This window comes from Tauraco erythrolophus, chromosome 9 (assembly GCF_009769465.1).
Source record: "Tauraco erythrolophus isolate bTauEry1 chromosome 9, bTauEry1.pri, whole genome shotgun sequence".
Classification (NCBI taxonomy): domain Eukaryota; kingdom Metazoa; phylum Chordata; class Aves; order Musophagiformes; family Musophagidae; genus Tauraco; species Tauraco erythrolophus.
The window spans coordinates 37,817,306-37,836,818 of NC_141473.1; the positions used below are offsets into that span (position 1 = coordinate 37,817,306).

Below are 19,513 nucleotides of genomic sequence, written 5' to 3' on the forward strand. Positions count from 1 at the left end.
AATGCTTCACGGCTGTTGATGGGGAGTCCCAGGACCAGGGTCCCAAGTACGGTCCCTGGCAAGGAGTCTCGATAGAAGCTTCCCTACTGCAACCCATCACACCTGCCTTTGGTGCAAGCCGAGCCAAAACTCAAGATGGTGCAAGTGTAAGAAATTGCCAGCAAAGCGGCAGGGTGACACCCCCTCGCAAGGCCCCCTGCCACTGCAGCAGATACCGATCCAGCCAGGCTCCTTTCAACACAGCCATTTCAGAGCATCACCTCCATCCTCACCCCAGCGAAGATGTTGCTTCAGGCAAAGGCACAGCAAACCCCTGATGAGATCAGGCATCCACGCTTCCCTCCGGACCACCCTATTCTTTCCCGCCACCTTCTTGCCCTGTGATTCAGCGTCCTGCCTTAAGAAACAAGCACCAGACCACATTCCAGCTCCCTCTTCGCCTGCCCAAGCTCCCGATGGAGGGAGATGTTCTCAGCAAACCTGCTCAGCACCCATGGGAAACCCGTTCGGGCTGGGGGAGCAGCCTGGGCTCCCTCAGGGCTCCCTCCGTAACCAGACAGGGATTTTCAGCACTGGCCTCTTTCCTGAGGCACCCAGTTTGTTAAACACTTCCAGAAGTGGGGAAAGCACTCAAGGCTGAGATCTCACAAAGGCACGTTTAAATCTCAGCCCCTGGAGTCGAGTACCAGGAAAGAAAATCAGAAGGACCCCGCTAAAGTGGGTTATTTAGAGCTAACAGCATCTCCAGAGGCTTCGAAGCACGCTCGTGGCTTGCTGCCGTGCCAGGGCTGGCGGGCTTTGATGGGGGCAGATGAAGTTATATCTTCCAAAAATGAAAACTGAAAAATTGGTTGCATCTTCCAAATCCAGCTGCATTGGGCGCTGGGAGGCTTTCAAACCACCGCTCTGTGAGGACACGGGCTCCAGGTGTTAAGGGAGGAGGGTGACGGGCACCCCAGAGCTGGGGAACGCTGAAGGAGGGTCTGGAGGGAGGGTTCTGCTTTGGGTTGAAAACCCTGGGATACAGAGCAAGGCTGGCACCATGCTGCCAGGCTGTCAGTGTTGAGAAGGGCAGTGTCGGATGGGAGAGGATGGAGAGGGAGCATCCGAACAATACAAAAACGTAGATGGAAAAATGCACACTATTACAAATGGAAACCACCACGCACCCACCCCACCCCCCCAAAAAAATAGGGATGCTGTGGGTGAAGCCACAGCCCCATCAGCCCTGTCCCCCTGGCCAACCTCAACACCCACGTCCCATCCACAGCTAGTTCTTGCTCCCCCACAGCCGACCACTGCATCCTTGAGGCACCTTCAGGAACCTTTGCCCCGTCTCACATGTGGCCATAAGCTCTTACCCTCATAACTCAGGTGCCGTCAAAAGGTGTGCCGCTCTGTGAAAAACAAGTCTCCCACACATACATCCTCTGTCACCTTGTCTAGGATGGCCAGAATCATGGAACGGTTTGAGTTGGAAGAGACATGCAAGATCATCTAGTTCCAATCCCCCTGCCATGGGCAGGGACACCTTCCACTAGATCAGGTTGCTCAAAGCCTCATCCAACCTGGCCTTGAACACTTCCAGAGATGGAGCAGCCACAACTTCTCTGGGCAACCTGGTCCAGTGCCTCACCACCCTCATTATAAAAATATTCTTCCTTGTATCTAATGGAAATCTCCCCTCTTTCAGTTTAAAGCCATTGCCCCTTGTTCTATCACTACACGCCCTTGTCCAAAGCCCCTCTCCAGCTTTCTTGTAGCCCCTTTAGGTACTGGAAGTCTGCAATAAGTTTTCATTTCACATTTAATCCAGGACTGTCAATGTTTTGTTGGCTTTGGGCACGACAGTCCTTTAATGGATATTAATTTGGGAATCACAGCCACATACCACATAAGCTCACGCTTTCCCAAAGACACCACTGTGAACTGTCATCATCTATGACTTCATCTAACGGATCATCAGCTGGATTTTCCTTCTGTAGGGCTTGCTATCACCCAGCTATACCCTGGGATATATCATCACTGCATCCCTCAACGCAGCTCTTGCACATAGCAAGGTTCATGGCAGAAAACCATCACTTCCACCACACACTTGAAACCCTTTATTCCTCCTTCAGGTGCTACCAACAGGCTCCAAGGGACCATGGTCAACATTGTTTTGATGTGCTGGGAGATTTTCTTCCCTGCATGTCTTCCACGCCTGCTCACCATTATTCCTGTAAAACCTGCTGCTTCTTTGTCTTTCAGAGTCAGTACTCATGTTCCTCACCACTACTGATGCGAGACAAGGTAATCATGGAGCTGTTCTTCTAGCTAGCCTCCCTTGCTCCCTCCTAACCTGGAGATGTTGGTCTCTGCCCATCTCTGGCGACTGCAGCACACACCAGCCATGGGTACTGTGACCAGCCACACAGGGAGGGATGAAGGAGCAAGCTCCTGGCCAGGCAAGTCAAAACCCTCCATCCCACCTCCAATGGGATGTGCTGGAACACTTGTGGCAAGCAATCTCTCCAGGGGGGCAAGTTTTAGGAGGCTCACATTGGGGCAAATGACTCGCTGGGGGTTTTTGGTTTGTTTTTTTTTTTTGACTAGTTTTTTTCCCTTTCCAGAGGAGTAACTAGTGATGCTGTACTTGATCCAACACTAGACCAGAGGGAGATTGACCGCGCTTGTCAGTCACAGCTAATGTCATCCACTGACTGCTTAATCAGGCTGCCAATCTGGGCAAGCCATCTTCAGGCTTTAGTAGCAGGGGAAAAAGAAAAAAAAAAAGCCTGTATTCCAAAGGGCACAGTGCTATCAAACAGACACACACTCGCTATTGTTCATCAGCGAGTGCCACACAGGCACACACACCCCCAGCACCCGGGGGGCTTTACACCCATTCCTGTAACAACCCCAATTTTCACTGGGATTTGCTATACGTTTACAGTCCTCGTGCACCCCGTGATACGCCAAAGCCTGGCCCGAGAGGCATGTTTGCTAAACCAGAAGGCACTCGCCCCACCACCTCCCACCCAGCAGCCAGGCTGGACCCCACGTCCCCTTGCCAGAAACCCACGCATCGGAGAAAACCAAGAGCATCGTGCTCGCGGTGGCAGGAAAGCTGGCCGCAGATCCCTGCCCTTCCCTCCAGCTGGAATTAGAAAAGAGGTTTTGCAGCTTGGAGAGGAGTTATTTCCCTCACAGCATATATTAAAGCCCAGTTCAGGTAATGATTTTGCTGCTGAAGGCACAGGGAGAGCCCAGCTGGTAATACCTCCACTGTTGACCAGTTAACAAGCTTCTGGTTTACATCCTCACCTTTTATCCCCTCCCTCTAACTCCCTTTAGGTTTTATTTACATAAAACAACCCACAACACCATATCTATCCCCAAGGTCCACCATCAGCTTTGATTTTGAAGTTGCCAAGGTCTTCCCACTGAGATACACCAGGAGCATCTACCACCACTGGGTTCACCAGCATATCCTCCTCCTCCTCCAAGTCTCTTTCCAATCCCACCCACTCTCTCCCAGGACAGGCCATCTGATGTCATATGTGTCTCTTTTACTGACTGCAAGAAAAGGGGCTGCATGGGAACAAAAGGTGAAGATCTCCAGAGATGGGTGATCTGCTTGCCCGTACCAGCCACATCTCCCCATCACCATGGCGATGCTGTTCTGTTTTTAGATACCCACCAGGAGACCCCAAACACAGCAAACATTACCCTCGTACCTCGCAAACGTGAGATGAGAGGAGGGGAGAGAGAAGAGGACAGGCAGAAGGATGACTTACCTGGAGAGACCAGCTCCAGGAGCAAGAGGGGAAGCAGAAAGTTGCCAGCAGCAGCGTGACGCTTCATGGTTCCTGTCAAAGACAAAAGGCAACGTCAAGTCCATCACTTTATGGATATTACCTCGTCCTCTCCAAAGCAGGCTGGGGGATGCAGCCCTGTCCCAGCTCGTGCCTGAGTGCTCTGACACCGCAGGAGAGCAACATTTTGGTAATGCTTGTTTTTCATACAGGGCCAAATCAAATCCAGGATCACCTTGACGTAGGTGATAGAGTTTCTTAATTTTCAGTTTCCAAAGTGTTTTTGTATGACTCTCGGTGGGGACCGGAGCAGAAGCAGCCCCCGCCGAGACGAGCTGCTGGAGCTATGCGAGATGCTGAGGGTAAGGAAGAGCCATCGTGACCCAGGAGCCACACAGCCACCAGCAACCGGCACCGGGATTTAAGATGTTTTGGCGGAGCCGCACAGGAAGCTTGACCCAGAATCACTGAATTTCATCGATTCTGGGTCAAGCTCCCCATGCGGCTCCGCCAAAACATTCCTCGTGTGGTTTTCAGACCATTAAACGTGAAACTGTCTCCGAACTGACCCCACAAAACCTCCAAGTCCCGCTTTGCAAGGAAAATCATACACGTGGCGTTTTAAAAACGTTCCACGCCAGAGGCAAGTATAAATCATATACGTTACAGGCAGCATATAGGCACAACAGAAGCTCCCGGGCAGCTTGCACAGAGCCTGAAGCAGATGGGACACCCCGGGGACCCCTCTCTGAAGCTCTCCGTATTTCTGCAGGCGCTGGGAACACCGAGGGGCAGAGGAACAGCTCCCTACCAGCTCAGCACATCCATGCAGCAGGAGACCCAGGGACACGAAAAGGAAGGGAGCACAGGTGACAGCCAGCCTTTCAGGCAGTAAACACAGAGACAAACCCGTCGTTAAATGCATAAGTAGCTCCCACTCGAGATCAAGCGCTGACCTGAGCCGCGAGGGCTGAAACGAGTCATAAATCGCATCTTCTATTTACCAGCCTAAGTGGGGACTTGTTACACCTGTGACTGGTTGCATACACCGCAAGGTTTGCGCAGAACAGATCACTAAAGCAACAGACACGAATAAACCGCAGTGATACACGGGATTCCCACTGGGGAGCTCCCAAGCAGACCCCTTGTCCCTAAACCCAGGGTATCACCTCACCCACTGTTGCTCTCACTTTACCCCGAAAGCAGCAGCTCAGGATTTACTCTATACCATCCTGCACCCCACGCACCAAACGTGAGGACAAACGGGCAAGTTGACCGAAGAGTTGACCCAAGAGTTACTCTGTGACAGGCTCAGGCTGCGGCTGTAAGCCCAGCTAAGGGTGGAGGGGTCCACACTCCATCATCACACCCTAAAAGATACACAGGCACCCCGCAGGGTGGTCCTTACCTCTGCAGAGGAGCCCACGCCCCAGTCCCACCTCTGCAGATACTCTTAAAGGAACTTCAAAGCAATAACTACACGTATTTTATTTTTACTGGTGGACATATCAGAGAAGACAGTCCATAACAACTCTGTCCCCATGGAAAGGGCCCTAAGTTCTAATTTCTGCAGTTATTTTGCCATGAGAGAGTCTCTGGGAGGAAAAGGTCTACGCATAGACAAGAAAAATGGTGCTGTGATCTTCTTTTGTGCATCTTTAGGAAATCCAGCACAAGTCCGAGCAGACATTTGGGATCAGCACCACTTAACTTTTAGGTCTATCGCACTGATCTCCACGGAAAACTTGCCGCAGGTCTGCGACTCACAGACAGGGCAGGAGAGCTCAATCCTCCACCCCCTGACAAGTTTCTGAGTGCTCAGCATTCAGTGCCAGTAGAGCATCCAAAAACCCAGTTCCTATAGGAGCCAGGCACCCTATCAGGCCCTTTAAATCTGCAAAAATAAAAAGCAGAATAGACTTTTCTAAGAGAAAAACGCCCAACTTCTCAATTTTCCTCCCTTCTTTAATAGGTTTTAGGGAACAGAAAAATCTCGGAAGTAGGCAATGCCACTGTTTCAGACCCCCGGTCCCCCTGGCCGGCATCAAGCCTGGGGTGCAGAGCCAACGCTCATCGTGCTGCCACCAGAGATGACACGATGGAGACGCACGAGGCAGCCCAACCCTGAGCTCTCCCTCCGCCTTCTGCCGTGCCAAAACGCCATTGAGGAAAATGCTCACTTTCCTCTGAAACAGCACCGCCAGCAGCCCAAGGGAGCGGAAACATCATTTTCCGGCTTCACAGACCATGTTTAAAAAGCAACGGGGCAGTGGAAAAACAATTTAGGTGATGTAGAAATAAAGGCAGTTGACAGCATCCCCTTTCGAGTGTCAGGATAAATCTAAACATTGTATATTCCAAGTCAGTCACTTCATTATGTAAGTAATTGCCTGAAATGTCATTTTGATTTTATCTGTCTTCATTAACATTGCAGCTCTTCACTGGTTCTCCGAGATGGTTCGTTCGAACACTGTAAATTTTGGAACGGGACTGAGAAACCTCCGGGGAGAACTTAGAAGTTGTGACTAAGAGCATATTAAATTGCACCTTTTGCCTGAAAGAGGCTCTTCGTAGGAAGCATTCAGCTCAGTTCCCAGTATAATAATGTCTCTGGGCAAGTCATCCCTGGGAACTCAACTGTTGTCTCCTGGCTGTGAAAGCACTAATGTTAAACCAGAGATTTCCCAGGCTGCCGATGAGCGCTCCCCAAGGCACGGGAAGCAGCAGACGGAACCACGTGAAATGGGGATGGATGGGAACTGGAGGAACCTCGACCGCCGAAACACCACTCTGCAAAGAAGTCTGGGGCGTGAAACTTTAGGATGCAGCTCAGGATGAGGAGAGAGTATTTCAACCCATCTGCCTCAAACACCTTTTCCCCTTCCCAAACCTCGGAAGCACCTTTCTTGCTGCTTCAACAGCATCGCCACGTCCCTCAGCATGGCAGAGATCCCACCGGCTTGGCTACACAGACAGAGCCCTTGGCAAGGAGGCTCTCAGAGCCTTCCAGCATCTCACCTCCACGAAACGCTGGAGCGGAGATGCTCCTGCTTCTGCTGAGCCCAGGCCACGTACGGCTCTCGGGGTGCTTCAGCGTCGGATTCCAGGCTGTGCACCTGCACCGCTTATTTTTAAGCACGCTGTCGGGGCGCTCGCACACGACGACAGCTCACGCGCACACAAAACACTTAATTGCCTCCGTCAGAGCGGCTGTGCCTTGCTGGCAGAGATGCTCTCGCGTTTGAGCTGCTGCTGGCATCTTGAAACGAACCCCTGGGCCCTCTCCCCCCTACCTGGTTCTTCCCTTCCCCAACTGGTGCTGCGACACTCACGCCTCCAAATTTACAGCGTCAGCCTCTCTGTTTGCTCTGCGCTGTTCCGGGAGCACAAAGAAGAGATGGAAGTGTAAATCAAAGCGTCTCCCAAACGGCTTCTGCGCAAGGAAACCGTACGCATCTTCCCAAGAAGTCCCTTCTCCCACAACGCAGCGCCAACCTCATCCCCCAAAGCAGGGAGCATGGCCGCCAGAGCTGCCCACCCACACCATTTGCTCCTTCGTAAACAAAGGAGAAGCCCCTGAGATGCTACCAGGACCCCACCATGCCCGTGGCATCCAGCCAGCCGCTGGAAGACTCCTCTCCCTCCACCGCACCATCCATGCCCACTCTCCCCAGCTTCTTCCATTGCATTGGCCACCTTGGAAGAACAGTCAGGAGATGCTCCAACAAGGTCCGCCACCAAACGTGCATCAGAGGAACCAACCCCAGGGTCCTCTCCAGCAAAGCATATTGCTTGGCACCAACCCTCGCACCAAAACCCGGAGGCTTGCAGAGGCACAGCAGTTCCCGCTTTCCCATCCCTCTGCTCCTCAAATAGAAGCACTGCTAGAAATTCACCTTTTCTTCTTATTATTGCTTCTTGGCCAGGTCTTTATAATAAGTAGGATTCAAAAGGAAAAAAGTAGAAGTTAATTTTTATTCCCCCCCCCTCCCCATATTGGCATGAGCTATACACAAATCATAATTCCTAAAAATAACAAATTGCAGAACAGGGTAATCAGAAGTAAATTGATATTGATAAATAAGCTTTTCTTCCACGCGGTAGGTGGTTTATTTTAATCTAATGAGTTTTATATTTTCTGAGCTTTCAGATTCCATGATGAAGAGCCGTCCGCGCTAGAATTACGAAGCACTTTGAAATATTGTAATTTTATGGCTCATTTTGCCAGGACTCTTGAAAATGAGATTTGTTCCCAGTGAAAAAACTTGCCCTTTTTTTTTTCTTCTTCTATTCCCCACAGTGTAGGAAAAAAATGCTCTTGTTAAATAAATACAGTCCAGAATATTTGCATGGATGTAGGGTGGAGTGGGAAAGATGGATGCACACAGAGCAGGGAGCAAAGGGGCACGGCTGCCAAAACCCACCTAAGCCCCAAAACAGCATTTGCAGGAGAAAGAGCGTGAAAGATGCTCTCTCTCCCCTTCCTTCACCCCAAAAGCAAAGCTGAAGTTGGGGACACAGGTGTTTTCTCCCCACCCAGCCCAGAGGATGCCCATGAAGGTGACAGCAAGTCCTAGCTGCTCTGCACATCCCAGCTAGCACCGAACAGTAGTATTTAAAACCTTTCTTCTAGCAGGGAAAAAGCTAGAGCCGCTTCTTACTGACACCACCAAAATTTCCCACATTTCCAGTGGTTTACTCCCATTTCAAAACAAGGCATGGAAACGTTTCGCTCAAGGCTGCGAGAAGTTTGCTCTCCCATAGGATCCAAGACAACATTAACACGTCGTTTAACCAACGGCCCGAGACCAGAAGGAAACACCGTGTTTGAACCTCTCGGTCCACGTGGGAAAACTCAGTCCAGATTGGAAGTAAAATTGGTTTTCCAAGGTATTACAGCTGCCATAAGATAATCCCAGTAACCACCCTGCTCTGCATTAGCAACACGCAAACCCTCCACTGCAGTACGCCCCAACCATGGCATCACCACGGAAAGTTGTTTATTTAGTAGCACTTTTGGGGTGGTATTGGCTGATATTGTCTTCAGGAAGAGTGGAACATCATTCCTTGCCGCAGCAGGCATGGCCACCCATCGTTCCATGGCAAAAGCAGCATTTTTCTTGGGTGGATGGAAAAAAAGAGATGCCCAATTTTTATTTTTTATTATTTTTTTGAGTGTGGCAGCACAGGCTCTACTGAGTCCCCAGCACTGGTTGCTATGATGCCCATGGTGACTAGCGACTATTTTCCATCACAAAACCTCACGTAAGCTGGAATGGCAGCTCCTAAACCAGGAGGCAGATTGGGATGGGGTATGGAGACCAAGCCAACAGGCTCCCGGCTCCCCTGGTTCCTGGGCTGCTCTGACACAGAGCCCGGCACATAGAGGCAAGGCAGCAGAGCAGCAGCAGGGCTGCAGAGCAGATGATGCTAACGTGGGATGAAAAGGTGGAAAAGCAGCCAACAGTAACAGAGTTTAGCTTTAGGAATAAATGGGGAGGGAAAAAAAAAAAAAGAGGAAGAGAAGGAAGAAGGGTGGGAATTACTGCTTTAGGAGGCAGCAGAAAGCTGAACCCAGTGAAGTGGCATGCACGGTCTGGTCTCACAACACAGGAACCTCACTTTAGACTCTTAAAAAACATTAAGGAATGGACAAAGTGGTAAATGTAAAGATGCTGAAGGCCTTTGGCAAACAGGAGGCCAGAGACTTTCTTCCTGCACCCTGCCTGGAAGAGGGAAGGCTTGCCTGCTGACCAGCAGCCTGCCTGGGCTTCCGAGTGCTGCTATCAAAATGATGTGGGAGACACATCCAACATCTTCAGGCTCTGACACAACGTTTTTGAAGGAGTCTGTAATGCAGGCACGCAGCCTGTGCTTGCGTATCCTTGGGCACTCCTGCCTGCACCGCTTCAGCTGCAAGAACACAACTTCGGTTTAATCTGAGGGTTTTGGGGTTTTTTTTGAAAAAAAATACAACACTTATGAATCATAGAACAGGTTGACTGTTGGGTGGGAAGGGACCTTCAGGATCATCTAGTTCCAACCTCCCTGCTATGGGCAGAATGGGCAGGGACACCTTCCACTACACCAGGTTGCTCAAAGCCTCATCCAACCTGGCCTTGAACACTTCCAGGGATGGGGCAGCCACGACTCCTCTGGGCAACCTGGTCCAGTGTTTTACCACCCTCAGAGTGAAAAAAAAGTCTTCCTTAGATCTAATCTAAATCTCCCCTCTTTCAGTTTGAAGCCATTGCCCCTTTACAGAGCCACGCTCTTGTAAAAAGTCCCTCTCCAGCTTTCTTGTAGCCCCTTCAGTTACTGGAAGGCTGCTAGAAGGTCTCCCCGGAGCCTTCTCTTCTCCAGGCTAAACAGCCCCAACTCAAGTGGAATTAAAGGAAAAATAAGTGTTCATCTAACTATTGTCCACTCCATTTACAGGACAAGCAGCACGCGTACCAGACACGCAGCAGATGACTGTTGCCCAAGCCCTCTGGCTCACAAGTGAAACATGGGGCTCAGCAGGGCTGTGTACTTGTCGGGACAGGGAGAGGCAGGTACAGCACCTCTCTTCTGGCCACACTCAGGTGCAGCTTTGACCACGAGCATCACCTTTTTGCAGCAGCAGGAGGAAGCCCGTGATAAGCTTCACTCGAAGAAATTCAGCATCAACTTCAAGAGTGAGCCATCCACTGCAGAACCAGGAGCTCTTGACAGTTCACAACCAAACTACACATCAAAGCCCTGCCAGAGACGATGGGTTAGGTGTTTCACTCCATCTTCCTTGGCAAATGTTCATGGCAGCAGACGTCACTCCAAGCCCCCATCAGCATGGCACCCCGGGTATGTGGGTACACAGGACCTCACCCCTTCTCCCAGCTTCCAGCTACTCCTGAGCTCCAAGCTGGATGTTCACATGGCTAAAAAGAAGCAATGAGGCTATTCTTTCATCCCTCTGGTAACTCAAGCCACAGGCTGGAAAGGTAGATCTTCAAAAGAAAGAGAAATAGGGGTGCTTTGGAGAAGGGGGAAAAAAAAAAAAAAAAACAAAAAAATCCACCCTCACACTGAGCAACTCGAGCTGCAAAAAAAGCTCTCAGGCCATTTCTTGCCTCACCCAAATCAAGAGAGAAGCGTCCTTGCTGCTTTCACACAAAGCTCACTTAACTTTCAGCAAGAGGCACTTTGCTGCAACAGACCTTTTCGAGACCCACTGGGTGCTCTGGGCTAAGAAAAGCGATGCTTTGCCTGATGGACTCACACCCTGGGCATGCTGTGGCTCAGCACTTGCTAGCTGAAATTTTTTTTTTTGGGGGGTGGGGGGAACAAACCCACAGTGGTGGAGATAACACAAGGAAAGGAAGATGGGACTACTTAGGAGGACAAAAAAAAAACCACCACACACCCAAAAAAAACCTGGAATCCCTCAATCCTAACCAGCAGCCCCTGAGAGCAGAGGGTCCAACTGAAAGACAAAGGCATTCAGCAGAGATGAAGTTATTTGGATTAAAGACACTAGATCATCACGAGCAACAGGCTTGTTCATGCAAGCCCTCCTCAGACCCCAGCTGTGGCCAAGGACCCTCTAAGCCATCCCGTCCCTCTCCCATGTGCTCCCCACAACTGCAGTAGCCCAGGCACCTGCATATCCCCCTATTTCCATCAGGATTTTGCCCCACTCTGTGACTTTCTCCCCAGTGTGCTCCAAGCAGGACATCCTTCTGCCTCAGAAGAGCATCTGTTCTATCAAACGCACAGATCAGGGCAAAGCAATTCCGGCTAAGGATGGAAAAAAGGGACTTTGGCTCTGGCAGAGGCTGAGGAGGGGACGTCACAGCCCTCCCACCACCCAATCAGAGTTTCCATTGGAAGACACATCCAGCAAGGTCCTTGGCCCCAGTGCACGGGTTCAAATGGATGCTTCTGCAAGGCTGTCTAGTGGAAAGACAGATGACAATGTGGGCCTGGGATGGTCCCTCTGATAATTCATGGAGCATACTGTAGTCAGCAAGCACCCACGGGAGCCACGTGCTAATGTCTTCATGGACCCAAAGCCACCAGACCCCATGACCAAAGGTCTTCTGCTCATGTTGACCAAGGCTTTGAGCTTAGCACCCTGCACAGCACAGCCTGGATGTAAACACTATTCCAGCCCCTGCTACAGTGTTCTGGTGATTACCAAACTACGGGGAAGGTACAGAACGTCACCCAAGATTTGGGTGAGTCTCAGCCACCAGCATTCCCCAGGGTCCGATACCAACGCAAGCACCAAGGCATGAGTTTTCACGTTTGGTAGGTCTCGGGCCATAAAAGCCTCAATCTAAACCTCATCCTCCTGGAACATTATTAAAAGCCTTCTTGCAAAAAGCAGGAGACTGTAGTGAGGAAAAAAAGCAGAAGTTTTGGGACATACTTTGAACTATTGTTGCTCAAAAAACAAACCTCCAGCTAAACCAGACGGGCTGCACCAGCTGGGACATCTTACACCCTAATAAGAGGCCACAGGCCAGCCCCTCCTCAAGCCAATCCCATATCCTAAAGCTCCTTAAATTTAAAAATAATCTGTGCTCACAACCATCTGCACAGAACATTTAAGAAACTTCCCAAATTAAAACCTTTTTAAGATGTCCTCACCCCCCCCAGCCATTCCTGGGGCACGCACCGAAGGCAATTGCGATGCCCTTTTTCTTTGTGTCCCTCCATCAGGTTAGCAGAGAAGCTCCCACAGCATGGACATTATCGTGGAGAACAAGGTTTCTGGTGTTAACTCCTTGTTATTTTGAGGTGATGCCCCCGGGGGGGACACACGCATCCTCTTTGCACATGGGCTAGGTGCCCCTCCCAGGCCCAGCTACAGCAAACAGCCAAGCTCTGCAGCTCCCACCTCTCGCAAACATTGTTTCTCCCACTTATCAAGGGGAAAAAAAAAAAACAAACACCACAACAAAAAAGAATTAACAAAAAAAAAGAGAACATAAATTTTTACAGTTTCCCATCAAGGGAGTGTTTTACAACTGGGTCTTAAAACAAAACATTGTATTTTCATGACACGATCTCAACTTGGTGGTACAAAACCGACAGTTTGCCTCCTGAAACAAGAGAGCTTGGCACTGGGAGGTGGGGGGAGTGTAGAGAAGGAAACTGGAATTGCAAAGGGATTTCCTCTCCTCCTTCCTCAGGGCAGGGGAGACAGAAAGACAGCAGTAAAACTCCCTCCCTCAGAACACCCACCTGGATTTTAACAAATGCATTTCCCCATGGGAATACCTTGCTCCACTAAAAAAAAAAATAAAAGATTTTTTTTTTTAAATAATTCATGCACTAGCACTATTATGCACCAAGGCCACATGCACAGCGTGTGTGAGGCTGCTGCAGGATGCACTGGGAAGATCCTGGGCTGGTCGCCCACAGCCCTGCCAACCCTTCTGACCCCCCCCTCCACATCGGTCATGCTCAGGGGATCTGCTGCCAGACAGGGCTTTTCCCTCCGCACAGCAGGAAACAAACCCAAACAACAACAACAAAAACATGCACTGGCACAGCAAACTTCCCATTCCAGCACCCCCTTCCCCAAGAAAATACTGGTGGATAAGAGAGAAAAGGCAGTTTGGTGAGACAACATTGTTTGGCAAGAGGGTACTGGCAGCATCCTTGGGCATCGCTGGCACAGGACTGGGTTTGGATTTGCCCTTCCCACACAGGGTATCTGTGGGAGCATCCCAGTCAGCTCCGCTACCACCCTCGCACGGGCAGCGGATCACCCTGTCCTCCGCAACCCTACATTTAGCCAAATAAGCTGCCCCAGATCTGCTTCTTCTTTTTCTTATTTTTTTTTTTCTTCAAAAAAGAACTGTTGCCTTTTCTACCAACAGCCTTATCAGTTTGGGGTTTTTGTTGGGTTTTTCTTTTTTTTTTCCAGACAAGTCTTTACTACCAACACTCCAGATTTTGTATTTTCCCCAATTAAATGCCAGTAACGAAGCCCCACACCTGTATTTCTAATTGCAAGCAGGCACGAGATATTATTTACCTTCACGCAGCAGCCAAAAATCATGGATCAGAACAAAGGGGCTGGTGCTGGGTAGATCAAACCAAAGAACCAACACCAGGACAGGTGCTATCCTCGTTGCAAAAATTTTACGGCTGAAACATCCCTAACGAACCCCAAACTCTGCCAGTTAAAAGGAAAGGGGCTGTAATTCAGCTGGATGGTTTTAACAGGGACTAGACTCTGGAAGTTTGGAGCTTTTTCTTTAAATAAAGGCTCCAGCGAAGACTCCAGGCAGTTGGAAGCTAAAGATGTCTGGTTAACGGCAAGTTTGATTTGAGACAGCCAAGAAAAATGTTTATTTAAATAAAAGCATGGCAGGTTTTGTCAGAGAATGAGGAAAAAGGGAGGAAGCAAAGAAGCGGGGGGGGGGGGGGGAATAAAATCTTAAATAAAGTGTTTTCAAAAGATTAACAAGAAACCAGCCAGGGCAAGTTTGTCATTTTGAAAAGCTAGCTTTTTTTCCCGTTTAATACGTTTTCGGAGGGATTAAAACCCCCACTCCTCTGGGCGCTGCGAGTGGGTGCCGGGGTCGGTACCCGCACACCGCTCCCACGCGTGGGATGCAGCGTGGCCGCGTGTACCCCCCCCTCCGGAGAAGTTCAGCCCCGATTCGCCCGAGAAACTTTCCAGCTTCTTCCCGCCTACTCCTACCATTGAAACCACCGCGCTGAACGACATCCCCCACCCCAAAAAAAAAAAAAAAAATGATGGCAGCGCTCACCCCAAACAAGTTGCCCCCTCGGCGGAAGCAGGAAGGTTTGAGAAGGAGGACGGAGAGCAAAGCCGCCCCCGGGGGGTAGTTTTGGAGGGAGGGGGGGGGATGCCGGCAGCTCCGCGCCCGCGCATCCTCCGCGCACCCACCCCCCTCCTCTCCCCCCGCAAAAAAAAAAAAAAAAAAAAAAGAAAGAAAGAAAGGCAGAATAAAGAAAACTCGCGGGGCATTACCTGCGGCGACGGACTCGGTGCCCACTGTCAGCGGCGACCCCCCATGCCCCTCCCGCGGCTGCCGGCCACGCCGCCCCGCCGGCCGAGTGAGCCGCCGCGGGAGGAGGAGGAGGAGGAGGAGAAGGAGGAGGAAGGGGTGGGGAAGGAGCGCGGGCGGCGCAGCGCCCCTCGCCCAGGTACCGGGTATTTCAGCGCCGGCTCCACCGACACCCACCCCCCCCCTCCGCTCCCGGGACTCCCGGTGCGGCATTCACCCCCCGCCAAATCCCAGGCTCACCCCCGAGGCAGCGGTCGCCTCCGCAAATACAACTTCAGCCCTAAGCAGGCGCCGGCCACGTGAAGTTTAACTCAGCCTCTTTGCTTTTAATTTTATTTTTTTTTAAAAGAGGATATTATTATTATTTTTCTGCCCTTTGTGCGGGAGCGGCTGGCAGGCCCGGAGGGGAGGGGGGCAGGGGAGGGATGGTGGTGCACGTAAATCATACATGAGCGGGAAAACGATCCGGGCAGCGTGGTGGCCTCGGTGCAGTGCTCGCCGGCATGCCAGCGGAGCCACTGGCCTTCCTTCCTCCCCAGCTCCTCTCCCTCGGGCCCTCGGTTTCCACAGACACGGTGTTATTTTTCCACCGTGCTGCTGGTGCACGTTTGCACCATCATGCTCTTGATACACCTGCGCAGGTCCCCTCTGAGCCCAGGGCCTCCAGCTTTCCCAAACTGGCAGGAGTAGCCCTTTCCTCCCCTCCAAGCCGTCCCTACAAGCAGATTTAGGGAAGGCAGCCAAATCCCAACACTTCACCCCATTTCTCACCTTCTTAGAAGTCATAAAGCCATAAAAAGCAGCGTGCAACAACACCAGCCCCCATGCCAAAGCCATGCAGCCCCCTGTGTCCCCAGACCCCAGGAGGACCAGGGCTTTGGGTCCTGCCCCACTACACACACATACACACCTCCCACCACCTGCAGCTTGGAAGAGCTTTACCTTCACCAGGCACCACTTCCTCCGCATCCCACCACCAGCAGCTTTAATTAAAACACAAAACCAACACAGTTCGTGCTGCTAAAGCCCCTCCTCACCTTCACATCCCTCCTCCCCGAGCAGCGGTGGGCAAGTGCCTCGGCGGGAGCAGGAGGGGATAATTAAGCCCTTGCCTCTCTCGAGCAGCTTCTGCTAATTATGCAATTAGCACAGCTCCTGGGCTGATTGATTTGAGTTGGGTGGAGGTCTGCTCCTAGTACCTTCACTTCAGCCCCTCCAGCTGCAGGGACACTCCCCCCCAGGATGAGGGACTCCCCTCCCAAGCTGGGCAGGGGTCTCCCCCAAAGCGGGTTAAGCTGCAAGCGGGGCCGAGCCCGATGTCCCCCACCAGAGCCAGCCCCAGCACACCTGCAGCTGCTTTGGGGTTAAAATCTAAAATCCCTGACAAGCAGCTGGGTGTGATGAGCTGCCTGCAGTTAACAAAGGTGCTGCCAAATAATTTTCCTTCCATCACACACCTGGGTTGTAGTAGGTTTTCCAAGGATGTGCTAAGGGACCTGAGCTTGTCCTAAAGTTTTGCAGGTTGTGAGCGCAAAGGGTGCTGGCATTCCTGGCGCAGCGCTCTGAGCATCCTGCTGAGCTGAGCCTGTGCTGGACCCGGTGGTTTCCCCCTCCCGGGCTCTTCATCCCTCCTTTGTCCTCTTCATCAGCATGAGGTCAGGATACCCACGCTGTGCCAATCCCAGCCACGTCCATAGAGTCAGGGAACTAATTAGGGGAAGAAACAACAAAAAGGAGGGGGAAACCAAAGCAAAACCATTCATTAAGCGAGTTGAAGACATGTTTCATGCCTGGTCATTGTCTGTAGCTGCTCTGACCTTGCACGAGTGATGTCTCAATGACTCTCCTGATAAATTTGGGTCGGTGTTTCCGTTGAAACAGAAGCTTAATCGCCACCTGGTTCCTACGCCTGGGCCTCACACCACAGCTTTTGGCTCGTGTCCCCAGCAGTTTGAAGACCTGTCACATGCTTTGCATAAGTCAGCTCTACCAAAGCCGAGTTCCTCCTGGCCCCTGGGTCCGACTTGGACTCCCACTCCAATTCCCAGCAGAGCCCAGGCTGCAGCCTTTCCCAATATGGGGGAAGGACTGGTGGGATTTCACCACCTGGGCTCACAAAACCCGCAGGACCAAAATGAAGTGCTACACTGCGAGCGGAAGGATGGTCCCGCTTACCATTGGGATCAGAGGCCACCACGATTAGTGCCTACCCTACCAGGCTGGGAACGTGGTGCTTAGCGGGAGGGCTGGGATAACCTCCCTGCCATCCCAGCCTTTCTTCACGGGCTCATTACTAGGAAACGTTATTTTTTTGGAGCTGGATCCAGTGACCTCCCCTCTCCACCCCGCCTGCCAAAGCGGAGCAGCCAGGCAGAGCCTTGCAGCCTCCTGGCACCACTTGCTCAACCTTGAAATTGTACTGCAGGGCTTCTCCCCCTCCCCTTTCCTGTCTAACCGTGGAACGTGTCTCCATCTGACCATCGCCGCGGCGTATCACTCCTCTCTCTGCCTTCCCTGGCCCTTCCACTGCGAGAGGTGGGACCGCCACTCATCTCTAAATCTTTAAATAGATGAAACATCGCATAGAGAGCTGGGAAAACGCAGGCAACGTGCAAAACCCTGCCTAGCCAAGGTACTGAATTATCTCTGCCCGCCGCGGACCACGCACCACCGTGGACCCCAGGGTCTGCGTGGACGTTGGCTGCCTGACAACCGGCGCCTGCGATATTGTACCACCAGTCGTTTCTTCACGCCTCCTTTTCCCCAGGAGTCTCCTGCAAGGATCCCTAGATGTGCTGCCACAAACTAGCATCCTCGGCCAGCAAAGACAACCTGTGCGAAAGAGCAGGAGGGCTTTGTGCTCAGGAAGAGGCAGCCTGTGCCCCCTGCTCTCACTTTTTTTGAGGACGTGATGAATTTATCCCCCCAGACCACGAGCCCTTCGAGGACGGTGGTATCCTCCACCCCCTGGGGCTTTCCAGCATCCCATGTCACGGTGCGGGTTGGGACAGCAGCAGAAGTGGGGGCAGAATTAATTCGTACAGCAGTCGCGGGGTTTTCTTTTCTGACCACCTGCGCTGTGGTGGAGGGTGAGGTGTTTTTTCCAGTGTGAAATTAATTTCCAGGTCCATTTCACACGGAATTTTAAGGCCGATATTAGGATCACGCTGTTTGTTTAGGAATTTATGAGCAAAGGAGGCTGGAGAGGAATTCGAGCGAAGTTAAGGGATCGCTTGCGCTTTTCTCCTTCTGTAGATGAAAAAGCACTGAAAGAACAGCTGGTTCCTTTCTTTTTTTTCCCTGTAGAAATGTAGAAGTACCACGTTTCAGACCGCGTATTTATAAGGCGATAGTCCGTACGGAGGGTGAAGCAAATGCATTTAAAGGTGGTGGGAAGGGCAAGAGCTGGGCATACATTTGCGATAGATGTCCAATTCCTGTGGTGCCCTTCCTAGGGGATCTGCCAGCTCCCGTTTACAGGTGGGTCCAGCTGAGCTACCCCTGGACTGAGTATCCCCAGCTGGGGATGATGTGCAGCCAGAAGGACCAAGCTCCAAAAAGCCATATAGGACCACCCCAAGCAGAGCTGGCTGAAGCCCTGGAGCACTGCCCATTGCAGCCTGTATGTAAAAGATGGCCTCTCCCTTTGTAGCCCAAGGTGTCCTCGTGGAAGCAAGCAGGACATGTCCCCTGCTAAGGACACAGAGTGCTCAGTGGCCCCTGGCTGGGCTTGTTATATCCAGAAGGGGTTAATCACAGAACCATAGGATGGTTTGGGTTAGAAGGGACCTTCAAGACCATCTAGTTCCAACCTCCCTGCCATGGGCAGGGACACCTTCCAATACACCACGTTGCTCAAAGCCCCATCCAACCTGGCCTTGAACACTTCCAGGGATGGGGCAGCCACAACTTCTCTGGGCAGCCTGTGCCAGTGCCTCACCACCCTCAAAGGGAAGAATTTCTTCCTTAGATCTTATCCAAATCCCCCCTCTTTCAGTTTAAAGCCATTGCCCCTTGTCTTATCACTACACGCCCTTGTCCAAAGTCCCTCTCCAGCTTTCTTGTAGCCCCTTTAGGTACTGGAAGGCTGCTGGAAGGTCTCCCCAGAGCCTTCTCTTCTCCTGGCTGAACAGCCCCAACTCTCTCAGCCTGTCTCCATAGCAGAGGTGCTGCAGCCCTCGGATCATCTTCGTAGCCTCCTCTGGACCTGCTCCAACAGCTCCATGTCCTGCTGTTGGGGACCCCAGAGCTGAATGCAGCACTGGGGGGGGGGGGGGGGGGGGGGGGGGGATGTTCTCATGAGGGCAGAGCAGAGGGGCAGAATCCGCCCCTCAACCTGCTGCCCACGCTGCTTCGGATGCAGCCCCGGGTAAAAAAACCCTTCACATCAGCTCCCCGAGCAGCTGGAGGTGCTTTCACCAGCTTTTGAAACAGCCCTAGGTGTAATTTCCTACTGACAGGGAATGTTAGCAAACCCACAGAGCGGCGACCCGTTGGTGACGATTGTGAAGGGCCATCTTGAGCAAGAGCAGTGACGGTGAGAAGGGGACAGCTTTGGGAGCCAGGTCTTGTTCTCCCCTGGGGATGACTAACCTGGGACACTTCGTGCCACGTACGAAGTGGCACAAAGTGTCCCAGCTATCTTCCTCTTAGCTTTGAGCATTACCTTACCAGCCAGTTCTGTTT

The 19,513-nt window shown here is 51.7% G+C and overlaps 1 protein-coding gene across 1 annotated transcript in view; it reads right to left on the bottom strand.

Annotated features, from left to right (window-relative positions):
• CDH23 (cadherin related 23) overlaps nt 1-330 on the bottom strand; it is a 194,239-nt gene extending 193,909 nt beyond the window's left edge. Inside the window, exon 1 of the mRNA XM_086616195.1 lies at nt 273-330. Within this exon, the coding sequence (XP_086472321.1) occupies nt 273-330 (58 nt within the window). The remainder of the gene's footprint in view (nt 1-272) is intronic.
• Nucleotides 331-19,513: the final 19,183 nt, after the last annotated feature.